Source organism: Mastacembelus armatus, chromosome 18 (genome assembly GCF_900324485.2).
Source record: "Mastacembelus armatus chromosome 18, fMasArm1.2, whole genome shotgun sequence".
Classification (NCBI taxonomy): domain Eukaryota; kingdom Metazoa; phylum Chordata; class Actinopteri; order Synbranchiformes; family Mastacembelidae; genus Mastacembelus; species Mastacembelus armatus.
In genome coordinates this window covers 5,030,631-5,047,036 of record NC_046650.1, presented here as the reverse complement: position 1 = coordinate 5,047,036, position 16,406 = coordinate 5,030,631, and the positions used below count along the sequence as shown (strand labels likewise).

The window sequence follows — 16,406 nt, the reverse complement described above, 5'->3', positions numbered from 1 at the left end:
CTCCTTAAGATTACGTGCTCCGTGGATGTGCACTTCAGATTCCAAACGTGATTTTCCAGAGCTTTGATGTTCAAAATCTTTTTGTTCACCATCACACTATATTGACGTGGCATTAGAAAACTGACCGGAAAATTTCAGAAAATTTGTTTATTTAGGAAACAAGCCATCTAAATGAGTTTTCACACTTGATCTCGACTATAAATAAACTACTCAAATTCCAAGAAATTATTTTATGATCCGAATAAACTGAAATAAAGGACGCGTACGTTGTCCTCCAAATTGCAATCATGTTGCACTGGTATATAGATCAATACAACATGGTTGCAATTTGCAATTAGTTGGCAAATTATTACTAAAACATCATGCGTGCATGTGGTCTGCTCAACATAGTGACAATCACTCGATTCCCAAAGGCTGACCTAACTGTCTTTTCTGTACATAAGGCATCCATTTTTGAGTTATTGTAGAAGTAATAAGAGTGGGGAGCCTTTAAGTGCTTCAGACACCTCTCTTCTTCTTTTCAAAGAACAAACTGATACTGTAGGTGGCAGGCATCATGTGATGAATGTTGTCTGGTTGGCCAATCAAACACAGTCTGGTCTGAAGAGTGGAGAATGTATTGAGGTTCTTTTCATTCCACACGGCAATTTCAACATGACGACACCTTTAAAGTTTGTTTTCTATCTGACAAGTCTGTTCCTGGGGAAAATGGGTGAGTTGTGGTCTTATAAAGGCAGTTTGTTTTAATATATATGCATTCTGAATATAAGTACTCGCCTTTTAGTTTTTTTGATTACAATATCAATTAAGTCCCATAAAATGAATTAACATATTTGCTTGTCTCCCATTTCACTTCAGCTAATATGAATGATTTGAAAAAACCTACGAGTGGTCATGAGATGGGTGGCTTTATATCAGCTACTATTGGAGACAACTTGACTTTAAAATGTTTCTACGACAGTGAAACTGCACGGTATTACTGGTTTAAGCAAACACTGGAACAGAAGATACAGCTTATTTCTATTACCTATAAATATGATGAAAATGGCACTTTTTACAATGAATTCAAGGACAATGAACGCTTCACATTACATACTGAACTTGGTAAAAATCACTTGAATATAAAAAATCTGCAAAATTCTGACTCAGGTACTTATTATTGTGCCAGTGGCATTTCATTTATGTTTGAATTTGTGGAGGGCACTGTTGTCAGCGTGCAGGGCTCAGGTTTGAACATCCCAGCTCAGGTGCATCAGTCAGCATCTGAGAGCATCCAGCCAGGAGGCTCTGTGACTCTGGGCTGTACAGTACACACTGGGACCTGTGATGGAGAACACAGGGTTTACTGGTTCAAACACTCTGGACAAGCTCATCCAGGACTCATTTACACCCATGGAGGCAGCAATGATCAGTGTGAGAGGAAACCTGAGACACAAACTCACTCCTGTGTCTACAACCTGCCAATGAACAGCCTGAATGTGTCTGATGCTGGGACCTACTACTGTGCTGTTGCCTCATGTGGAAGCGTACTGTTTGGGAACGGGACCAGGCTGAACGTTGAAGGTAGGTAATTTTCTAGAAGAGGCTACATCACTGGATGAACACACACTTCCTTAACAAATTCTAATTCATACATTCTCCCATTGACTGAATTTGCAGATGAGGCTACCATGTTGGTGCATTTTTTGAGTGGAGCTGTGACATTCACCAGCATCCTCACTCTTTTACTGGCTTGCATGGTATACAAGAAAAACAAGGCAAACAGCTGCAAAACTGACGGTAAGTGGTACTGTTTTGTATCTTACAGCTTGTTTTCATTGAATTAGTTTTTTTAGTAAAAGTTTTTCTGTTTCACAAGCAGAGCCTCAAGCAAGATTTACAGCTACCAGCACAAAAAATTCAGAGGTGAGTCTCTTTCTCTTTTGTTTAACTTGTATTAATTAAGAACCATATTGTAATCTACTCATATATATATATATATATATATACATATATATGTTGTTACCAGGGTTACCAAGATGCAGACAACCTCCATTATGCTGCTTTAAGTGTTAACCTGCCCAACACATCAAGAAGACAGAAGAACAACACCAACAGTGAATGTGTGTACACCAGTGTAAGGCAGTAGAACATGCCATGTTGTGAGATGATATTGTCTTAGTCTTTCCTTTAAGTCATAAGTAGATAAAACGTCTCTATATTTCAGAAATGTGAACATTTTTAACCCTCTCCAAGGCCAAGTCCATAAAGGACTTGTCTTCTGTATTTTATCTTCTGTGGTTTTCATTCAAGTGGCTTATGTTCATTTTGTGTGCATAAAAATGGAAATAAACCAAATATAAACAACTTGCAAAGTACATGTGTGTGCAAAAGAGTGTTCAGTCTACAGTATGGCTGCAGCCCTCAGGATGCAATGCAGACATAATTACCCAACAGCATATAAAATGCTCTTTCCCACATGAATATCCATCCATCCATTATCTATACCCGATTATTCCTTAACCAGGGTCACGGGGATCAGCTGGAGCCCATCCCAGTTCTCTTTGGGTGAAAGGCAGGGGTACACCCTGGACAGGTCTCCAGTCCATCACAGGGCCACATAGAGACAAACAACCTCACACACTCACACTCACTCCTATGGGCAATTTAGAGTCACCAATCAACCTGACATACATGTTTTTGGACTGTGGGAGGAAACCAGAGTACCTGGAGAAAACCCACACAAGCACAGGGAGAACATGCAAACTCCACACAGAAAGGCCCCTGATGGGTTTCGAACCAGGAACCTTCTTGCTGTGAGGCAACAGTGCTAACCACTAAAACACTGTGCCTCCCCCCAAACAAATATAATACTTAAATTCCATTTCTGAATTAAGGGGAGTTTACCTTTATGGTTTAAGATGTTTAATGTACTTTAAGTACATTTTATATGTATTGGAAGACTTCAATACAATAATACATCAGCATAGCTATTGTTAGGACTTTAAAACTTCCTCCTCCCACTGATTAACGTTCAGCTCTGTGGTGTAGCTGCCACTGATTTAACACTATTTATTTAACTTTATGTCAGTCTCCATGTAGTACATGCATCTGGAGATTCTTCTTCTCCCTTGTCACTGTTATCAGTGTTGTTGGTTATGTAACAGACATGTAGGGCCAAATCTAAAAGTGAGCAATCATGAGACTAAAGTGAGTGCACAAAGACAGAATACATTTCTAAAGCTTTATAAAACCAGAGCAATATCCACTGTAATACATACAGACAATCTGTGCTAACGAGGACAGGAAACACAAAACCACTTTAACACCAGATCAAAGTTACCATCCCAGTATACAGAAACACAGAGTCTACCCCTGAACTGCAGCACTAGCACCAAAGCTAGCAAACAGTTTCTTACAGTCATTACAATCTCAAAGATTAGATAGATAAAAAACACCTCGGGTCCCTGACTGGTATCGGACTAATGAGCATGAACTGAAACCTGATCCTGGGTTTTACATTAGGTGTCACACAGGTGTTTAAAATGGAGACAATAATTTACAGCTAAAATGTCTGAGTGCAAATATTTTAAATTAGAAAATAAAACCATCCAGTATTCAGTTATAATGTGAGCATTTAGTGAGGTTGTAGTAACAGAGCTACGATCAATAGCACCAGTTTGATAGGACACCTAAAAAATCAGGACTACAGAAGTTTTCCTATAATGCTGCACTGGGCAGGGTTTGATTTGTATTTGTTGCTACTGTGAATGGTGAAGTTAAGCTGTTACACCACTCTGAAGTGAGACTGTGATTACATTACTCATTTGTAGTTTTACTGTTACAAAGCTGCACTAAGTGGAAGTAACCTATTTAAGACATATTGTAGTTTGTTTACTTTGAATATTTTTGCTAAAAGCAAAGAAAAACCAAAGCTGCACTTAGTGGAAGTAAACTATTTAAGACATATTGTAGTTAGCCTACTTCGTTATTAAAAGCAAACACAAACCAATGCTGTGCAACTGTCATAAGAGCCATAGAAAATATTTTTAGTTTGGGTTAGGGTCAGCAGATTGGCAGATACTCTATATCAGGGGTAACCTCAATGGCACCTGTCATGCTGGTTTTCCAACTATCCCTGCACATCCAGTTTCTGATTGGCTGAACACACCCGATCCAGGTAATCAGCAGTGGGAAGGGCAGGGAGGCAAGGCATGTTAACTTCATCCTGGTTAAGAAATCATGAGTATTCCAGTAGCACCAGCAGGACAGGTGCCTTGCTCTGTATGACAAATTCATGATGTACTGCACAGTACGTCACACACTGTATCTTTGACAGCTTAACAGTTATTGTGGTTGTCGGCAGGATATAGAGGAGGTTGAACTCCCACATGAATGCAACTTGAGCTAAATACTGTACCTCTAAAACATCAAAAAATAGACAATCACCAGCTGCATGGGACAGAACACACAGATTACAAGCAGATACAAGCAGACCCCTAAATATTGAAATTATTGGAAGTTAATAAAAATAAGATCTAAGCTTTTAGGCAGGTCTTTTAAAGTTAATTACTGAAGGCAGGGTTCATCTTTACTGCACAACACCATATATTCTCCACTTACACTAACATCACAGGTATTTATGCAGATTTTTTAAGTTTTGGGTTCAGATTTTGTTTGGATTCTCCCACTGTCCAAGTACAGGAGAGTTTCAGGTAATATTATGTGTGGTTCTCAAAGCTCTCATCAACGCGACATCTGTTTCCACATAGAGTTTAATACCAATGAGACAAATGAACTTTTCCCTATTGGATTTCTTGCGTGTTTGACAAATTTTGGTAAGTTTTCAAAAATACAAGTTGCTGTCTCTATTCCACACAATGATGGTCAGTCCATTACCAAATATTGAGCACATACTTAGACAACAGTGTGTGTTTTTACTGGTGTTTATATGCTGTGTATGCATATAATTTATTTTCCATGATTTAAAATAAACTGCCAAGATGAAGGACCTTTATTGTTGTAGATGTTTCTCACCTGTGAATCTTCTTAACAAGTAACTTGACAGTATGGGTGGAAGTGAACATGTGATGCTTCCTAAGTAGGACATAGAGTACAAAGTCATATCTGGTTGGCCAATCAAAGAGGGTCTTGTCTCTGAAGAGTGGAGAAAGTATTAAGATTGTTCTCATTTAATACAAGAATTCGAACACGATGACATCTCTAAACTTTGTCTTCTATCTGACTTGCTTGTTCTTGGGAAAAATGGGTGAGTTTGATAATTTAGTTTAAGGCAACTCTTCATGAAAATGCTTCTAATAATCTTTTACTTAATAATTACGATCGCTTATATGAGGTTGAATTATTTCTTCATTTGCTTTTATCTTCATTTTATTTCAGCTCAGAAGACCACTCTAAAGCCAGCCACATCTGTTCAACAAATGAGACGTTTTGAATTAGTTAATGTTGGAGACAGGTTGACTTTACAGTGTTTTTATAATGGTGGGGATTCAGCGTGGTTTTTCTGGTATAAACAAGCTCTAGGTCAGAAGCCAAAACCCATCTGTTCCTTCTATGTGTATGATACAAAAATCACATTTTATGATAAATTCCAAAACATTCCACGCTTCACACTGGATACTGGAAATGGGAAAAATCATTTGACAATTTCTGATTTGGAGATTTCAGACTCAGCTACTTACTACTGTGCAAGGAGCTACACATATGTGATGACTTTTGCAGAGGGCACTGTTGTCAGTGTGCAGGGCTCAGGTTTGAACATCCCAGCTCAGGTGCATCAGTCAGCATCTGAGAGCATCCAGCCAGGAGGCTCTGTGACTCTGAACTGTACAGTACACACTGGGACCTGTGATGGAGAACACAGGGTTTACTGGTTCAAACACTCTGGAAAAGCTCATCCAGGACTCATTTACACCCACAGAGGCAGCAATGATCAGTGTGAGAGGAAACCTGAGACACAAACTCACTCCTGTGTCTACAACCTGCCGATGAACAGCCTGAATCTGTCTGATGCTGGGACCTACTACTGTGCTGTTGTCTCATGTGGACGTGTACTGTTTGGGAACGGGACCAGGCTGAACATTGAGCGTGAGTAAACTTGTGTTGTTTCGATCAATAGGGTTATTTTCCAAGCAAACTTTGGATAAAGACAGTAATAAAAGCTGCAAGCTGTTCTCTACAGATAAATCGAACAACTATCTTGTGTATTTCTTGAGTGGAGCTTTGACAATCACCACCATCCTAGTTGTTTTACTGGCTCTATCTGTGTATAAGATCAGCAAAAGAAACAACGTCCAATGTACAGGTGAGCAGTACTTTTCTTGTATCTAATGGCTTCCATTCCCTAAATGACCTACATGTTCACTACAAATATATATTTTTTTATAAACGGCTGTTTTTTGTGTTTCACAAGCAGCTTCTAAAGCAAGATCATCAGCTCCCCTCTCAACTAACCTAGAGGTGAATGATATCTTCATTATCTATTAATTACCATTAAAACACTTTTTTGGGGTGGCAGGATGGATAGCCTAATCCACTTACACCTTTTTTTTTTTTTTAACCAGGATTATCAAAACACAGAAAACGTCCATTATGCTGCTTTAAGTGTTAACCTGCCCAACAGACCAAGAAGACAGAGGAACAACAGCAGGAGTGAATGTGTGTACTCCAGTGTAAAGCAGTAGACATTGACATTTCTGCTTTTTAAATAAAGTCAGATTTTGTTGTATTCACATCTGGCCACAGACACACAGTTAACATAACCTTTTCCTTTACCACAGTTTATTTGCATAACAACAATTTCTAATCAATCTTTGTCAAATATTGAGACTCATGTATGATCAAACTGTTGTGTAATTAGATCTCTCTATATAATGTGAACATGATGCCTCCCTTTTGCCTGTGTTTCTTCAAGTACTATGTCACCACAGTCATACTTTATTTGGATGAAAACAAAGTAATGTGTCAAAAATCACTTTTAGCGCATTAGAAAAGATCCTCTGCTGTCAAATCAGTATATTCATGTCAGCTTCAATGATTTCATACGAATTTCGGGGATCAAGTATGCCAAGAGTTTATTCTTAGCAACGTTTAAACATTTATCGTATATCCATTTTTTGTCATTACTGTTAACAAAGATAATATTTTCATCTTGATCGTGAGACAACATGATGTGTGGATGTGTGTTCAGTCCCTAGCTAACTCTAACACTGGTCTTGTTTGTAGAAGAAAAGCATGTGCTTAACTTCACCTACCCTGATGAGCAGGGAAGTGGGAACTAAGTAGTCGTAAACAAAAGTGCACAGGACATAAATGCTATTCACGTGCAAACTTGATGATCCGACCGATGATGTTAGACAACGTCTACAGTAAGAAAGGGCACAGCAATCCAGATAACTGGCTTATCAAAGACTATTTCATAGTGTTACAGTGTGGATGAAACAAAGCCTTTCTGTATCCTATATGTTTATGTGACAAGTGTTGCAGCTGGCCTCAGTCAATATTGATGTCATATTTATTTATAGGAACAACTACAAAAAAAAAATTACATTGTGTGTTGATAAAACAAGCAGTGCACTTTACCTATGTAACTTTAACTATCCAGATCTGTACAAAGAAAGCAGAATTCTCTTTTCACTGTTCCCTTGTCTGTGTGCTCAGTCAGCATATACTGTATATGCAGACACAAACGTGATCATACTCTTGACCTAAACAATTACATAAGCATAAATTTAAGCATCTACAGTATATAGTATCAAAAGGTCAGATACACATAACTCTAGAAGGCTTTAGTGTGCCTGTGTTTGCTGTTATGTGCCTGTGAACTTGTAATTTTTGTTGTTCATTCTTAGGGTTTTAGCCAAGTGTTTACACTCTCACAAAGATGAGCCTAAAGTTACTTAAACTGTTTGACTACCAGTCAAAATATACTCATGAGAGAATATGTTAGGATTTGTTTTCTGTGACATCTGGTGTATGGACTTTTATTTTGGTCTTTGGTTTCCGGTTATAGGTTATAGCCATAGGTAGCTTTATGTTCATCAGTTAGATAGTTTTCACCTGTGTTTGATTAGGTTTTTGTTTCAAGTATATATATATATATATATATATATATCTATATATATGTACTGTTTTCCTTTGTTGGTGGATTAACATGGTTAGTTTCATTAGATGCCGAGTGGCGAAGCCGGTAAGTTTTGTTTAGACACCTGTTTCTATGCGTAGTGGCGTAGCCTATGCTGGGAGAGCTCTCAGTGGTACCCAAACCTGTTTTTGACCCTAAATAAAGAATGGTGTCCTGCACGTGGGTCCTGCGCGTCTTCATCCTTTCTTACCACCACACCGTAACAGAATAGTGACAGAAAAGTTTTAGGTTTAAATAAGGGCCAATTAAAAATGACATTCTGTGTTAAGTCATATCCTTTTAAACATCTTAAAGCAGACGATACAGTATATTAAGGATTCATTGGTTACATACAGTTACATAGTTTAAAAACTTATTCCACTGTGTGCATGGTGATTTTACTGTGTATATTATAAAAAAATGTTTTTGGTGTAAAATGTGTTGGCTATCCACTAAAGGTTTCTCTGTATCATAGTATACAGGTGCATCTAAATAATTTAGAATATCATCAAAAAGTTGATTTATTTCAGTAATTCAGTTCAAAAAGTGAAACTCATATACAGATGCATTACATCCTCATGTCCTCCTTCACTACACCCAAGAACCTCCTCTTAGGCCTAGAGGAAGACCAAAGAGGAGGTTCTTGGATGTAGTGAAGGAGGACATGAGGATAGTTGGTGTGTGTGAGGAGGATACAGAGGATAGGGTTAAATGGAGGCAGATGATTCGCTGTGGTGACCCCTGAAGGGAGCAGCTGAAAGGAGAAGAAGAAGACAAACAGACTGATATATGTCAAGTGTTTGTTTCTTTTCATTTTGATTGTTATAACTTACAGCTAATTAAAACCCAAAATTTAGTATCTCAGAAAATTTGAATATTACTTAAGACTAAAAAAAAGGATTTTTAACACAGAAATGTTGGACTAAAGAAAAGTAGAGTGGAACATGTACAGTAGTAAAACATGTACAGAACTCAATACTTGGTCAAGGCTCCTTTTGCATGAATTACTGCAGTAATGCAGTGTGGCATGGAGGTGATCAGTCTGTGGCTCTGCTGAGGTGTTATGGAGGCCCAGGTTGCTCTGATAGCAGCCTTCAGCTCTTCTGTGTTATTGGGTCTGGTGTCCCTTTCGCGTCTTACCCTCCTTGTGTCAGTGATCGTCTTCTGGACAACTGCCAAGTCAGGAGTCTTCCCCACGATAGTGGGGCCTACTGAACCACACTGAGACCATTTAAAGGCTCAGGAAACCTCTGTAGGTGTTTGGAGTTAATTAGTTGATTAGAGTGTGACACCATGAGTCTCCAATATTGAACTTTTTCATAATATTCACAATTTCTGACATACTGATTTTTGGGTTTTCATTACCTGTAAGTTAATATATCAGTCTGTGTGTAAAGAATCTATATATGAATTTCACTTTTTGAATTGAATTACTGAAATAAATCAACTTTTTTGATGATATTCTAATTTGATGCACTGGTATATACAGTATTAAGTTCTCGTATTTTTATTATTTGTTCCAAAAAATGATAACGTCTAACTGCTGAATGTTGGGCTTGGATGGACTCCAGTTGCACACTGGTACTGCTGTTTAACTCATAATATACAGATCATTTATTTTTCAGTTACATTAAATCCTTCCTATAGGTCCTACATATATCTCACCATGTGAATTTTCTCAAAAAAAAACCAACAAAAAAACAAAAAAAAAAAAACCAAACATGATACTGTTGGTTGCAGTGATCATGTGATCATGCTTCCTATATAGGTCAGACAGTGTCACTTCAGGTTGGCCAATCAAATGTAGCCCTGTCTCTGAAGAGGGGAAATATTCCTTCATTCAGCCCTGCTATTTGAACATGATGACATCTGCAAAGTTTGTCTTCTACCTGACATGTTTGTTCTTGGGGAAAATAGGTGAGTTGTTTTTATGGCTCTATCTTGGTCTACCCCTCATACAAATATTTCTTACATTTTTTCATGTATGTATTATGGTGAATTCTCTCATAGTTAAATCTGAATTTTCTTTGTCTCCTATTTCACTTCAGCTCAAACAAAACATCTGAAACACTCACCCATTCGTCAAGAGAGCGGTTTTTTATCAGTTAAAGCTGGGGGCACGTTGACTTTATACTGCTTTTATGTAGCTGATGTTTCAGGATGGCTTTACTGGTATAAACAAACACTGCAAGAGAAACCAAGGCTCATCTCTGTCCTTTACATATATGACAGAAGTGGCACTTTTTATGATGAATTTAAGAACAATCCACGCTTCACACTGGATGCTGAAAAAGGCACAAATCATTTGACAATTTCTGATTTGCAAATTTCAGACTCAGCTACATACTATTGCGCAAGAAGTCATACATATGCTTTTGAATTTGCGGAGGGCACTGTTGTCAGCGTGCAGGGCTCAGGTTCGAACATCCCAGCTCAGGTGCATCAGTCAGCATCTGAGAGCATCCAGCCAGGAGGCTCTGTGACTCTGAACTGTACAGTACACACTGGGACCTGTGATGGAGAACACAGGGTTTACTGGTTCAAACACTCTGGACAAGCTCATCCAGGACTCATTTACACCCACAGAGGCAGCAATGATCAGTGTGAGAGGAAACCTGAGACACAAACTCACTCCTGTGTCTACAACCTGCCAATGAACAGCCTGAATGTGTCTGATGCTGGGACCTACTACTGTGCTGTTGTCTCATGTGCAAACATGCTGTTTGGGAACAGGACCAAGAAAGACCCAGCAGGCAAGTACAATAAAATTCTAGCAGGGAAATAATTATAATAACTCCTTAGTCAAATGTTCCATCAACATTAAGTTTAACTCTACAGATAAGGAGAACTCTCCCAAATATCTTGTGTATTTCTTGAGTGGAGCTTTGACAATCACCACCATCCTGGTTGTTTTACTGGCTCTATCTGTGTATAAGATCAGCAAAAGAAACTGCCAATGTACAGGTGAGCAGTACTTTTCTTGTATCTAATGGCTTCCATTCCCTGTAACTTTTAAATAAGACTATTTCCTGTGTTTCAAAACTAGGATCTCATGGAAGATCGTCAGCTCCCTACACAACAAATCCACAGGTACATGCTAACTTAATAATTAATTGATTACATTAATTCAATTAATATTTTATGTATATAGATATATTCAATTTAATATTGAGTGTGTGTGTGTATGTATTTTTTTTATCAGGATTATCAAGACAAGGAGAATGTCCATTATGCTGCTTTAAGTGTTAACCTGCCCAACAGACCAAGAAGACAGAGGAACAACAGCAGGAGTGAATGTGTGTACTCCAGTGTAAAGCAGTAGAAATGGACTGATTTAAATGATACACAGTATTTGTGCATGGTGTATATAATGTTTATCAATCATTTAATTAGATTTTTTTTCCTCCTGAATACAAAAACAGAAAATAAAACAATGACAAAACTGGTTTGCGTGTAACTACTCTTATTTCTATTTCCTGCCCTGGGTTGTGTGAGAGGATGGGATCTAAGCACCAGGCTCAACTTGTGTGTCTTATTATATGTGTCTTTTCAGCAATGCATCCAATTGTCACTGACGAAAGTGTAAAACTTAATTTCTTATAAATTTAGAAGTAGATTCCTTGTAGTTTGCAACAACATATGTGAGGTTCAGTAATGTTTAGTTGCTTGTAATTAGTGAAAACTGAACAACTTCTACACAGGAGGTTTTAGATCACTTTGCTGCAAAGCAGAGACACATAATCAGGCGTTACTTCTTCCGCTATAGAACGACACAGCCTAAAAGCCTATCGTGTATGTGTGTAGGAGTTTTGTACCGCAAGGCCCATCATGGAGCAATGGTTTGAACCATCAGCCCCTTTTGTGTTTAGATGACGTAAACAGCAAAAGTGCCACTTATTACCAATTCTCTCACATTTAGCTGTAGAAATGCTTAAAGAAACACAACAATGCACCAAAAACTGCAAGAAAGATCAGAAGCTTGTAAGACAAATATAAATGCTGCACAGTTACAAATAATCAAGTAAACTGACTTTGCGAATGTTTTAAGGAAGGAAACATACTCAACATGTTCAGTAGGCCTCAAGGGCGCACACTGTATCCTTTGGCGAGTAATGGTGACTATAAACAGAACGTCATGCACAGAAACACTCTGGAGGGCACCTTTTACCAAGACAACACACATCTGGAAATGTTGAGCAACAGCTTGTGGTTCATTTGTGCTTCATGTGCAGAACTCAGGGTCATAAACAGTTTATGCAGGACTAGATCGCAGCTCAGTAAAAAGCAGGTGATCACATGTAGTGCAGACACTGACAGAGGACTTAAACTACATCTATATATCTGTTCATGAAATCAACTGTATTAACAAATTGTATGTAGTGTCTCGAGTATATTAAGATAGCAAAAATAATTTGGACTCCCTGTTAGATATTTCGCACAACATAAAGAGTATTATTCCATTTCCAAATGAAGAGCACAAGTACATTTTGTCTACCCAATTATGCTGTACAGGATAGTACATGTTTATCATACGTTTATTTCCGTTTGAGCCGTTTCTGAAAAAACAAACTCGACACTATGGGAGAAGGTAAACATGTGACGTTTCGTAACTAGGCCATAGAGAACAGAGTCACATCAGGTTGGCCAATCAAGTTTCAGTTCTGACAGAAGAGTGGAACAAAAATCAACATTCTTCTCATTCGGCAGGGGAATTAGACCACGATGCCATCTCCATTCTTTTTCTGTCTGATATGGTTGTTCTTCGGGAAAATGGGTTAGTTTGACTTTTTTTTTTTTTTGGATGTACGGATTAGGCTGAACATTATTACAAAAAATTAAATCAGATTTTGTTTTGTCTCTCTTTTACCCTTAGTTCAGACAGCTGCTGTGAAAATCTCATCTTTGCAACAGGAGAGTCCTTTTGTATCACCTAAAACTGGTGAGAGCTTGACGTTGCAATGTTTCTATGAAGGTGATGTTGCTGCAAGGTTTTACTGGTTTAAACAAAATTTGGGACAGAAACCCAGGCTTATTTCTACCTTCTACGTGTATGAGAAGATCGGCACTTTCTATGGTGAATTCAAGAACAATCCACGTTTCACTTTGGATACTGGAAATCAGAAAAATCACCTGACGATAGCAGATTTGCGCACTTCAGACTCAGCTACTTACTACTGTATAAGTTGCTACTTATACACATTAGAAATTTCAGAAACCATTAATGTCAGCGTGCAGGGCTCAGGTTTGAACATCCCAGCTCAGGTGCATCAGTCAGCATCTGAGAGCATCCAGCCAGGAGGCTCTGTGACTCTGGACTGTACAGTACACACTGGGACCTGTGATGGAGAACACAGGGTTTACTGGTTCAAACACTCTGGACAAGCTCATCCAGGACTCATTTACACCCATGGAGGCAGCAATGATCAGTGTGAGAGGAAACCTGAGACACAAACTCACTCCTGTGTCTACAACCTGCCGATGAACAGCCTGAATGTGTCTGATGCTGGGACCTACTACTGTGCTGTTGCCTCATGTGGACACATACTGTTTGGGAACGGGACCAAGTTGGACATTGAAGGTACAGTAAATAAATTGGAAATTAAAGTTGTCACACGTGAAAATACTGACTGTTTCTCCCTGTGTCTCCTCTCATATCATTACTGAACTTACTGAAAGCTCTGTTTCTGATGTCTGGTTGCCAACAGGTGTGGTCGACATGGTGTATTTCTGGCATGCAGCTGCAGCATTCAGCACCATCCTGGGTGTTTTACTCTCTGTCTCCATGTGCATGATGAATAAAAGAAACAGCTCCTACTCTCCAGGTAAAACCTTTTCATATCAGTCAGCTTGTGTTCACTGAAAATGTCATTTGAATTAAAAAACTGTCTTTCTCAATCAGAATTTCAACTAAGATGTCCAGTTCCCTCCACAGCAAATGCAAAGGTAACGGTTTTAAATATGTGTTGAATTTATCTGCACAGCTACAGTTTGATGCAAAGTTACAGTTTCTGTCAAGAATAAGATAATTATATATTGACATCTATTTTGTTACCAGGGTTACCAACATACAAAAAACCTCTACTATGCTGCTTCAAGCACTGACCTGACCAACAGCTCAAGCAGACAGATGGATCCAACATGGAGTCAGTGTGTTTACTACAGCATAAAACAGTAGAACCAGACATGTTCCATCTCTAATGTGTTTCTGAGTAAGCCATGACTTTTGTAGTCTGTCTCTTTTAAGGTTCAAAGTAAATTGAAATGACTTGAATAAATGTTTGAAAAGATCTCCATGATTTGTCAATATGATTAATTATCTATATCATAGTCCTCTTTTCGTATATGTGGTCTGAAGCAGGATATTCTCATAATGTTACTTTTGTTTCTTTCTAATAAATCATGTATTTAAAATCATAAGATTATTTTTAGTATGTAGGAATCATATAAAAACTGTATCTCACTTGTGTTTTAGGATGAAGATTGTCTTGGACATTTTGTCAGACTGCTTTTAAACCATGTCATCAACAGAATGTGTTATTCTAAGTGAATATAATGCAGGGGGAATTCTAGGATTTCATCCTTAGGGGGGATTAGCCCTCAACATTGTTGTTGATAACACTGCCTACCTTCTATAACCACCTACGCATTGCAAGACGTTTCATCCTCTCCCGCCTCCGGCCGACATACAACACAAGCTATTGCACTTCTAAGACAGAGCTATCTTGCATGCACAGAATAGCAAAGGGAGTAAAAATAAATAAATAAATAATTTTTAAAAAAACTCTCAAATGAACATCAAGTAAACTGACTTTGGAGCACTTTGAGTGTGAAACAATATGTTTTCAATCCAGCCGAAACTCATACATGACCAACATGTAGCTGAGAATGAGGCTGACCTTCTAAACTCCTGTGACAGAGTAGGTGCTGACACTCAGCTGCTGAGGTGTCAAAGTAAAACAACACAGGAAAGCTGACCTAAAAACATGAGGCTTAAATGGTTTTCACTGTTATTGTTTCAGTGAAAATCAGATTTGTCTTCTAGAAACATCAAATACTGATTTCAGTATTGCAGTTGGCAGGTGCCTACATCTGAAGACAACAACTGAATATATTAAATATCCTCTAGAATGATTCTACACTGATGACTTTAAAATACAAAGGGACAAGTAGAAGTGACATTTTACATCTATCTGCACCATATGCTTTGTGTAGGTGGGATCTGCATTTGAGTTTTATCACCAGTCATCTATCATCTACACTGCTTAATCCTCTAAAGGGTTGCAAGAGGATGGACCTAATGCAAACAGACAGTGGGTGAGACACAGGGATGACATGTAGGCAAGCATTCACAATCACATTCACACCTACTGGTAATTTAGAGTCATCAATCCACGTAACTTGCACGTTAGGACTATGGGAGGAAGCACAACTAAGAGGAATCCCGCATAGACATGGGGAAACATATAAACTCCCCAGACAAAGGAAAGTTGAACAAGAATCAAACTGTGACATGACAGACTTAACCTTTGTTTTAAGTGATTAAAAGCTATCCTGATTAAAAGATTGATATGTTTTCAAAGCTGAGGTTAGCATCAAAAAAGACACCAAGTTCCCTGAATGGCTTACTGCACTTAAAGAGACAGTGAATTAACTTGAATATATTCTGTTTCGAGGTCCTACAACTAGTATTTCTGTCTTACTTTCATTAAGAAGGAGAAAATTCATCAACTCTTTTCATAATTGATACACTTTACTAAGTTGCTTATGGTCCTTAAATCATCCGAGCACAAAGAGACTTATAATTGCATGTCATCAGCATATGAATGATAAGATATATCATGATTCTTAATTAAATAAAGCGGAAGCATATCAATTAAAATGCAATGACCCTAAAATTGACCCTTGTGGGACCCCTTAAAAGATTTGCATTTCAACATATTTATAAGAGCCAACTGAAACATAAAAGTGTCTCTCTTTTAAGCAAGACATGACCCAGCTAACAGCAGAGCAGAAAGATCAACACAACCCAGAAGTCTCTAGCTATGGGGCACTAACAATTTAATGCGTAACAGAAATGTTGGCAAAAACAAAAACCTAAGCATGAATGCTACAGAGTTGTTGAGTATGATGGGATGATTAAATTCCCACCCATACAAACACCTTCCAACATCCTTGACTGTATCATTAACGGCAAAAATAAAGACTACTGGATAAACTGGTTGTTAGTTTATTAGTGCACCACAAACTGACAGGACAAGTTGAGCTGAGCATCTATTTCACTGAA

The 16,406-nt window shown here is 38.2% G+C and overlaps 4 protein-coding genes across 5 annotated transcripts; all 4 read left to right on the top strand.

Annotated features, from left to right (window-relative positions):
* The first annotated feature begins 546 nt into the window (after positions 1–546).
* On the top strand, positions 547–2,286 carry LOC113137496 (uncharacterized). Its single transcript, XM_026319204.1, has 5 exons — positions 547–712; positions 859–1,563; positions 1,660–1,779; positions 1,862–1,905; positions 2,009–2,286. Exons 1-5 carry the CDS (start codon positions 562–564, stop codon positions 2,126–2,128), a joined length of 1,140 nt encoding a protein of 379 aa, XP_026174989.1. The 5' UTR covers positions 547–561; the 3' UTR covers positions 2,129–2,286.
* Positions 2,287–5,157: 2,871 nt separating this feature from the next.
* LOC113137509 (immunoglobulin kappa light chain-like) lies at positions 5,158–6,903 on the top strand. The gene is made up of 5 exons (XM_026319229.1): positions 5,158–5,248; positions 5,380–6,087; positions 6,182–6,304; positions 6,416–6,459; positions 6,564–6,903. Exons 1-5 carry the CDS (start codon positions 5,194–5,196, stop codon positions 6,681–6,683), a joined length of 1,050 nt encoding a protein of 349 aa, XP_026175014.1. The 5' UTR covers positions 5,158–5,193; the 3' UTR covers positions 6,684–6,903.
* A 3,073-nt stretch (positions 6,904–9,976) lies between these two features.
* On the top strand, positions 9,977–11,444 carry LOC113137501 (uncharacterized). The gene is made up of 5 exons (XM_026319218.1): positions 9,977–10,039; positions 10,171–10,875; positions 10,961–11,086; positions 11,169–11,212; positions 11,325–11,444. The coding sequence occupies exons 1-5, from the start codon at positions 9,982–9,984 to the stop codon at positions 11,442–11,444; spliced, it is 1,053 nt and encodes a 350-aa protein (XP_026175003.1). The 5' UTR covers positions 9,977–9,981.
* A 1,330-nt stretch (positions 11,445–12,774) lies between these two features.
* LOC113125353 (uncharacterized) lies at positions 12,775–14,409 on the top strand. 2 transcript variants are annotated; one of them, XM_026298739.1, is made up of 5 exons: positions 12,775–12,896; positions 12,996–13,700; positions 13,828–13,944; positions 14,055–14,065; positions 14,178–14,409. In XM_026298739.1, the coding sequence occupies exons 1-5, from the start codon at positions 12,845–12,847 to the stop codon at positions 14,295–14,297; spliced, it is 1,005 nt and encodes a 334-aa protein (XP_026154524.1). In that variant the 5' UTR covers positions 12,775–12,844; the 3' UTR covers positions 14,298–14,409. The 2 variants fall into 2 exon arrangements, with proteins under 2 accessions (XP_026154524.1, XP_026154523.1); XM_026298738.1 differs by having other exon boundaries at positions 14,022–14,065.
* Positions 14,410–16,406: the final 1,997 nt, after the last annotated feature.

What these genes read in the sequence shown, in the direction of transcription:
- LOC113137496 (XM_026319204.1), top strand. Translation starts at nt 562, where the DNA reads ATGAATGTTGTCTGGTTGGCCAATCAAACACAGTCTGGTCTGAAGAGT. An exon ending in TCTGTTCCTGGGGAAAATGG is followed by an intron (nt 713 to 858) that starts GTGAGTTGTGGT and finishes ATTTCACTTCAG; the next exon opens with CTAATATGAATGATTTGAAA. An exon ending in CCAGCACAAAAAATTCAGAG is followed by an intron (nt 1,906 to 2,008) that starts GTGAGTCTCTTT and finishes TGTTGTTACCAG; the next exon opens with GGTTACCAAGATGCAGACAA.
- LOC113137509 (XM_026319229.1), top strand. Translation starts at nt 5,194, where the DNA reads ATGACATCTCTAAACTTTGTCTTCTATCTGACTTGCTTGTTCTTGGGA. An exon ending in CTTGTTCTTGGGAAAAATGG is followed by an intron (nt 5,249 to 5,379) that starts GTGAGTTTGATA and finishes ATTTTATTTCAG; the next exon opens with CTCAGAAGACCACTCTAAAG. An exon ending in AAACAACGTCCAATGTACAG is followed by an intron (nt 6,305 to 6,415) that starts GTGAGCAGTACT and finishes TTTCACAAGCAG; the next exon opens with CTTCTAAAGCAAGATCATCA.
- LOC113137501 (XM_026319218.1), top strand. Translation starts at nt 9,982, where the DNA reads ATGATGACATCTGCAAAGTTTGTCTTCTACCTGACATGTTTGTTCTTG. An exon ending in TTTGTTCTTGGGGAAAATAG is followed by an intron (nt 10,040 to 10,170) that starts GTGAGTTGTTTT and finishes ATTTCACTTCAG; the next exon opens with CTCAAACAAAACATCTGAAA. An exon ending in GACCAAGAAAGACCCAGCAG is followed by an intron (nt 10,876 to 10,960) that starts GCAAGTACAATA and finishes TTAACTCTACAG; the next exon opens with ATAAGGAGAACTCTCCCAAA.
- LOC113125353 (XM_026298738.1), top strand. Translation starts at nt 12,845, where the DNA reads ATGCCATCTCCATTCTTTTTCTGTCTGATATGGTTGTTCTTCGGGAAA. An exon ending in GTTGTTCTTCGGGAAAATGG is followed by an intron (nt 12,897 to 12,995) that starts GTTAGTTTGACT and finishes TTTTACCCTTAG; the next exon opens with TTCAGACAGCTGCTGTGAAA. An exon ending in AAACAGCTCCTACTCTCCAG is followed by an intron (nt 13,945 to 14,021) that starts GTAAAACCTTTT and finishes TTTCTCAATCAG; the next exon opens with AATTTCAACTAAGATGTCCA.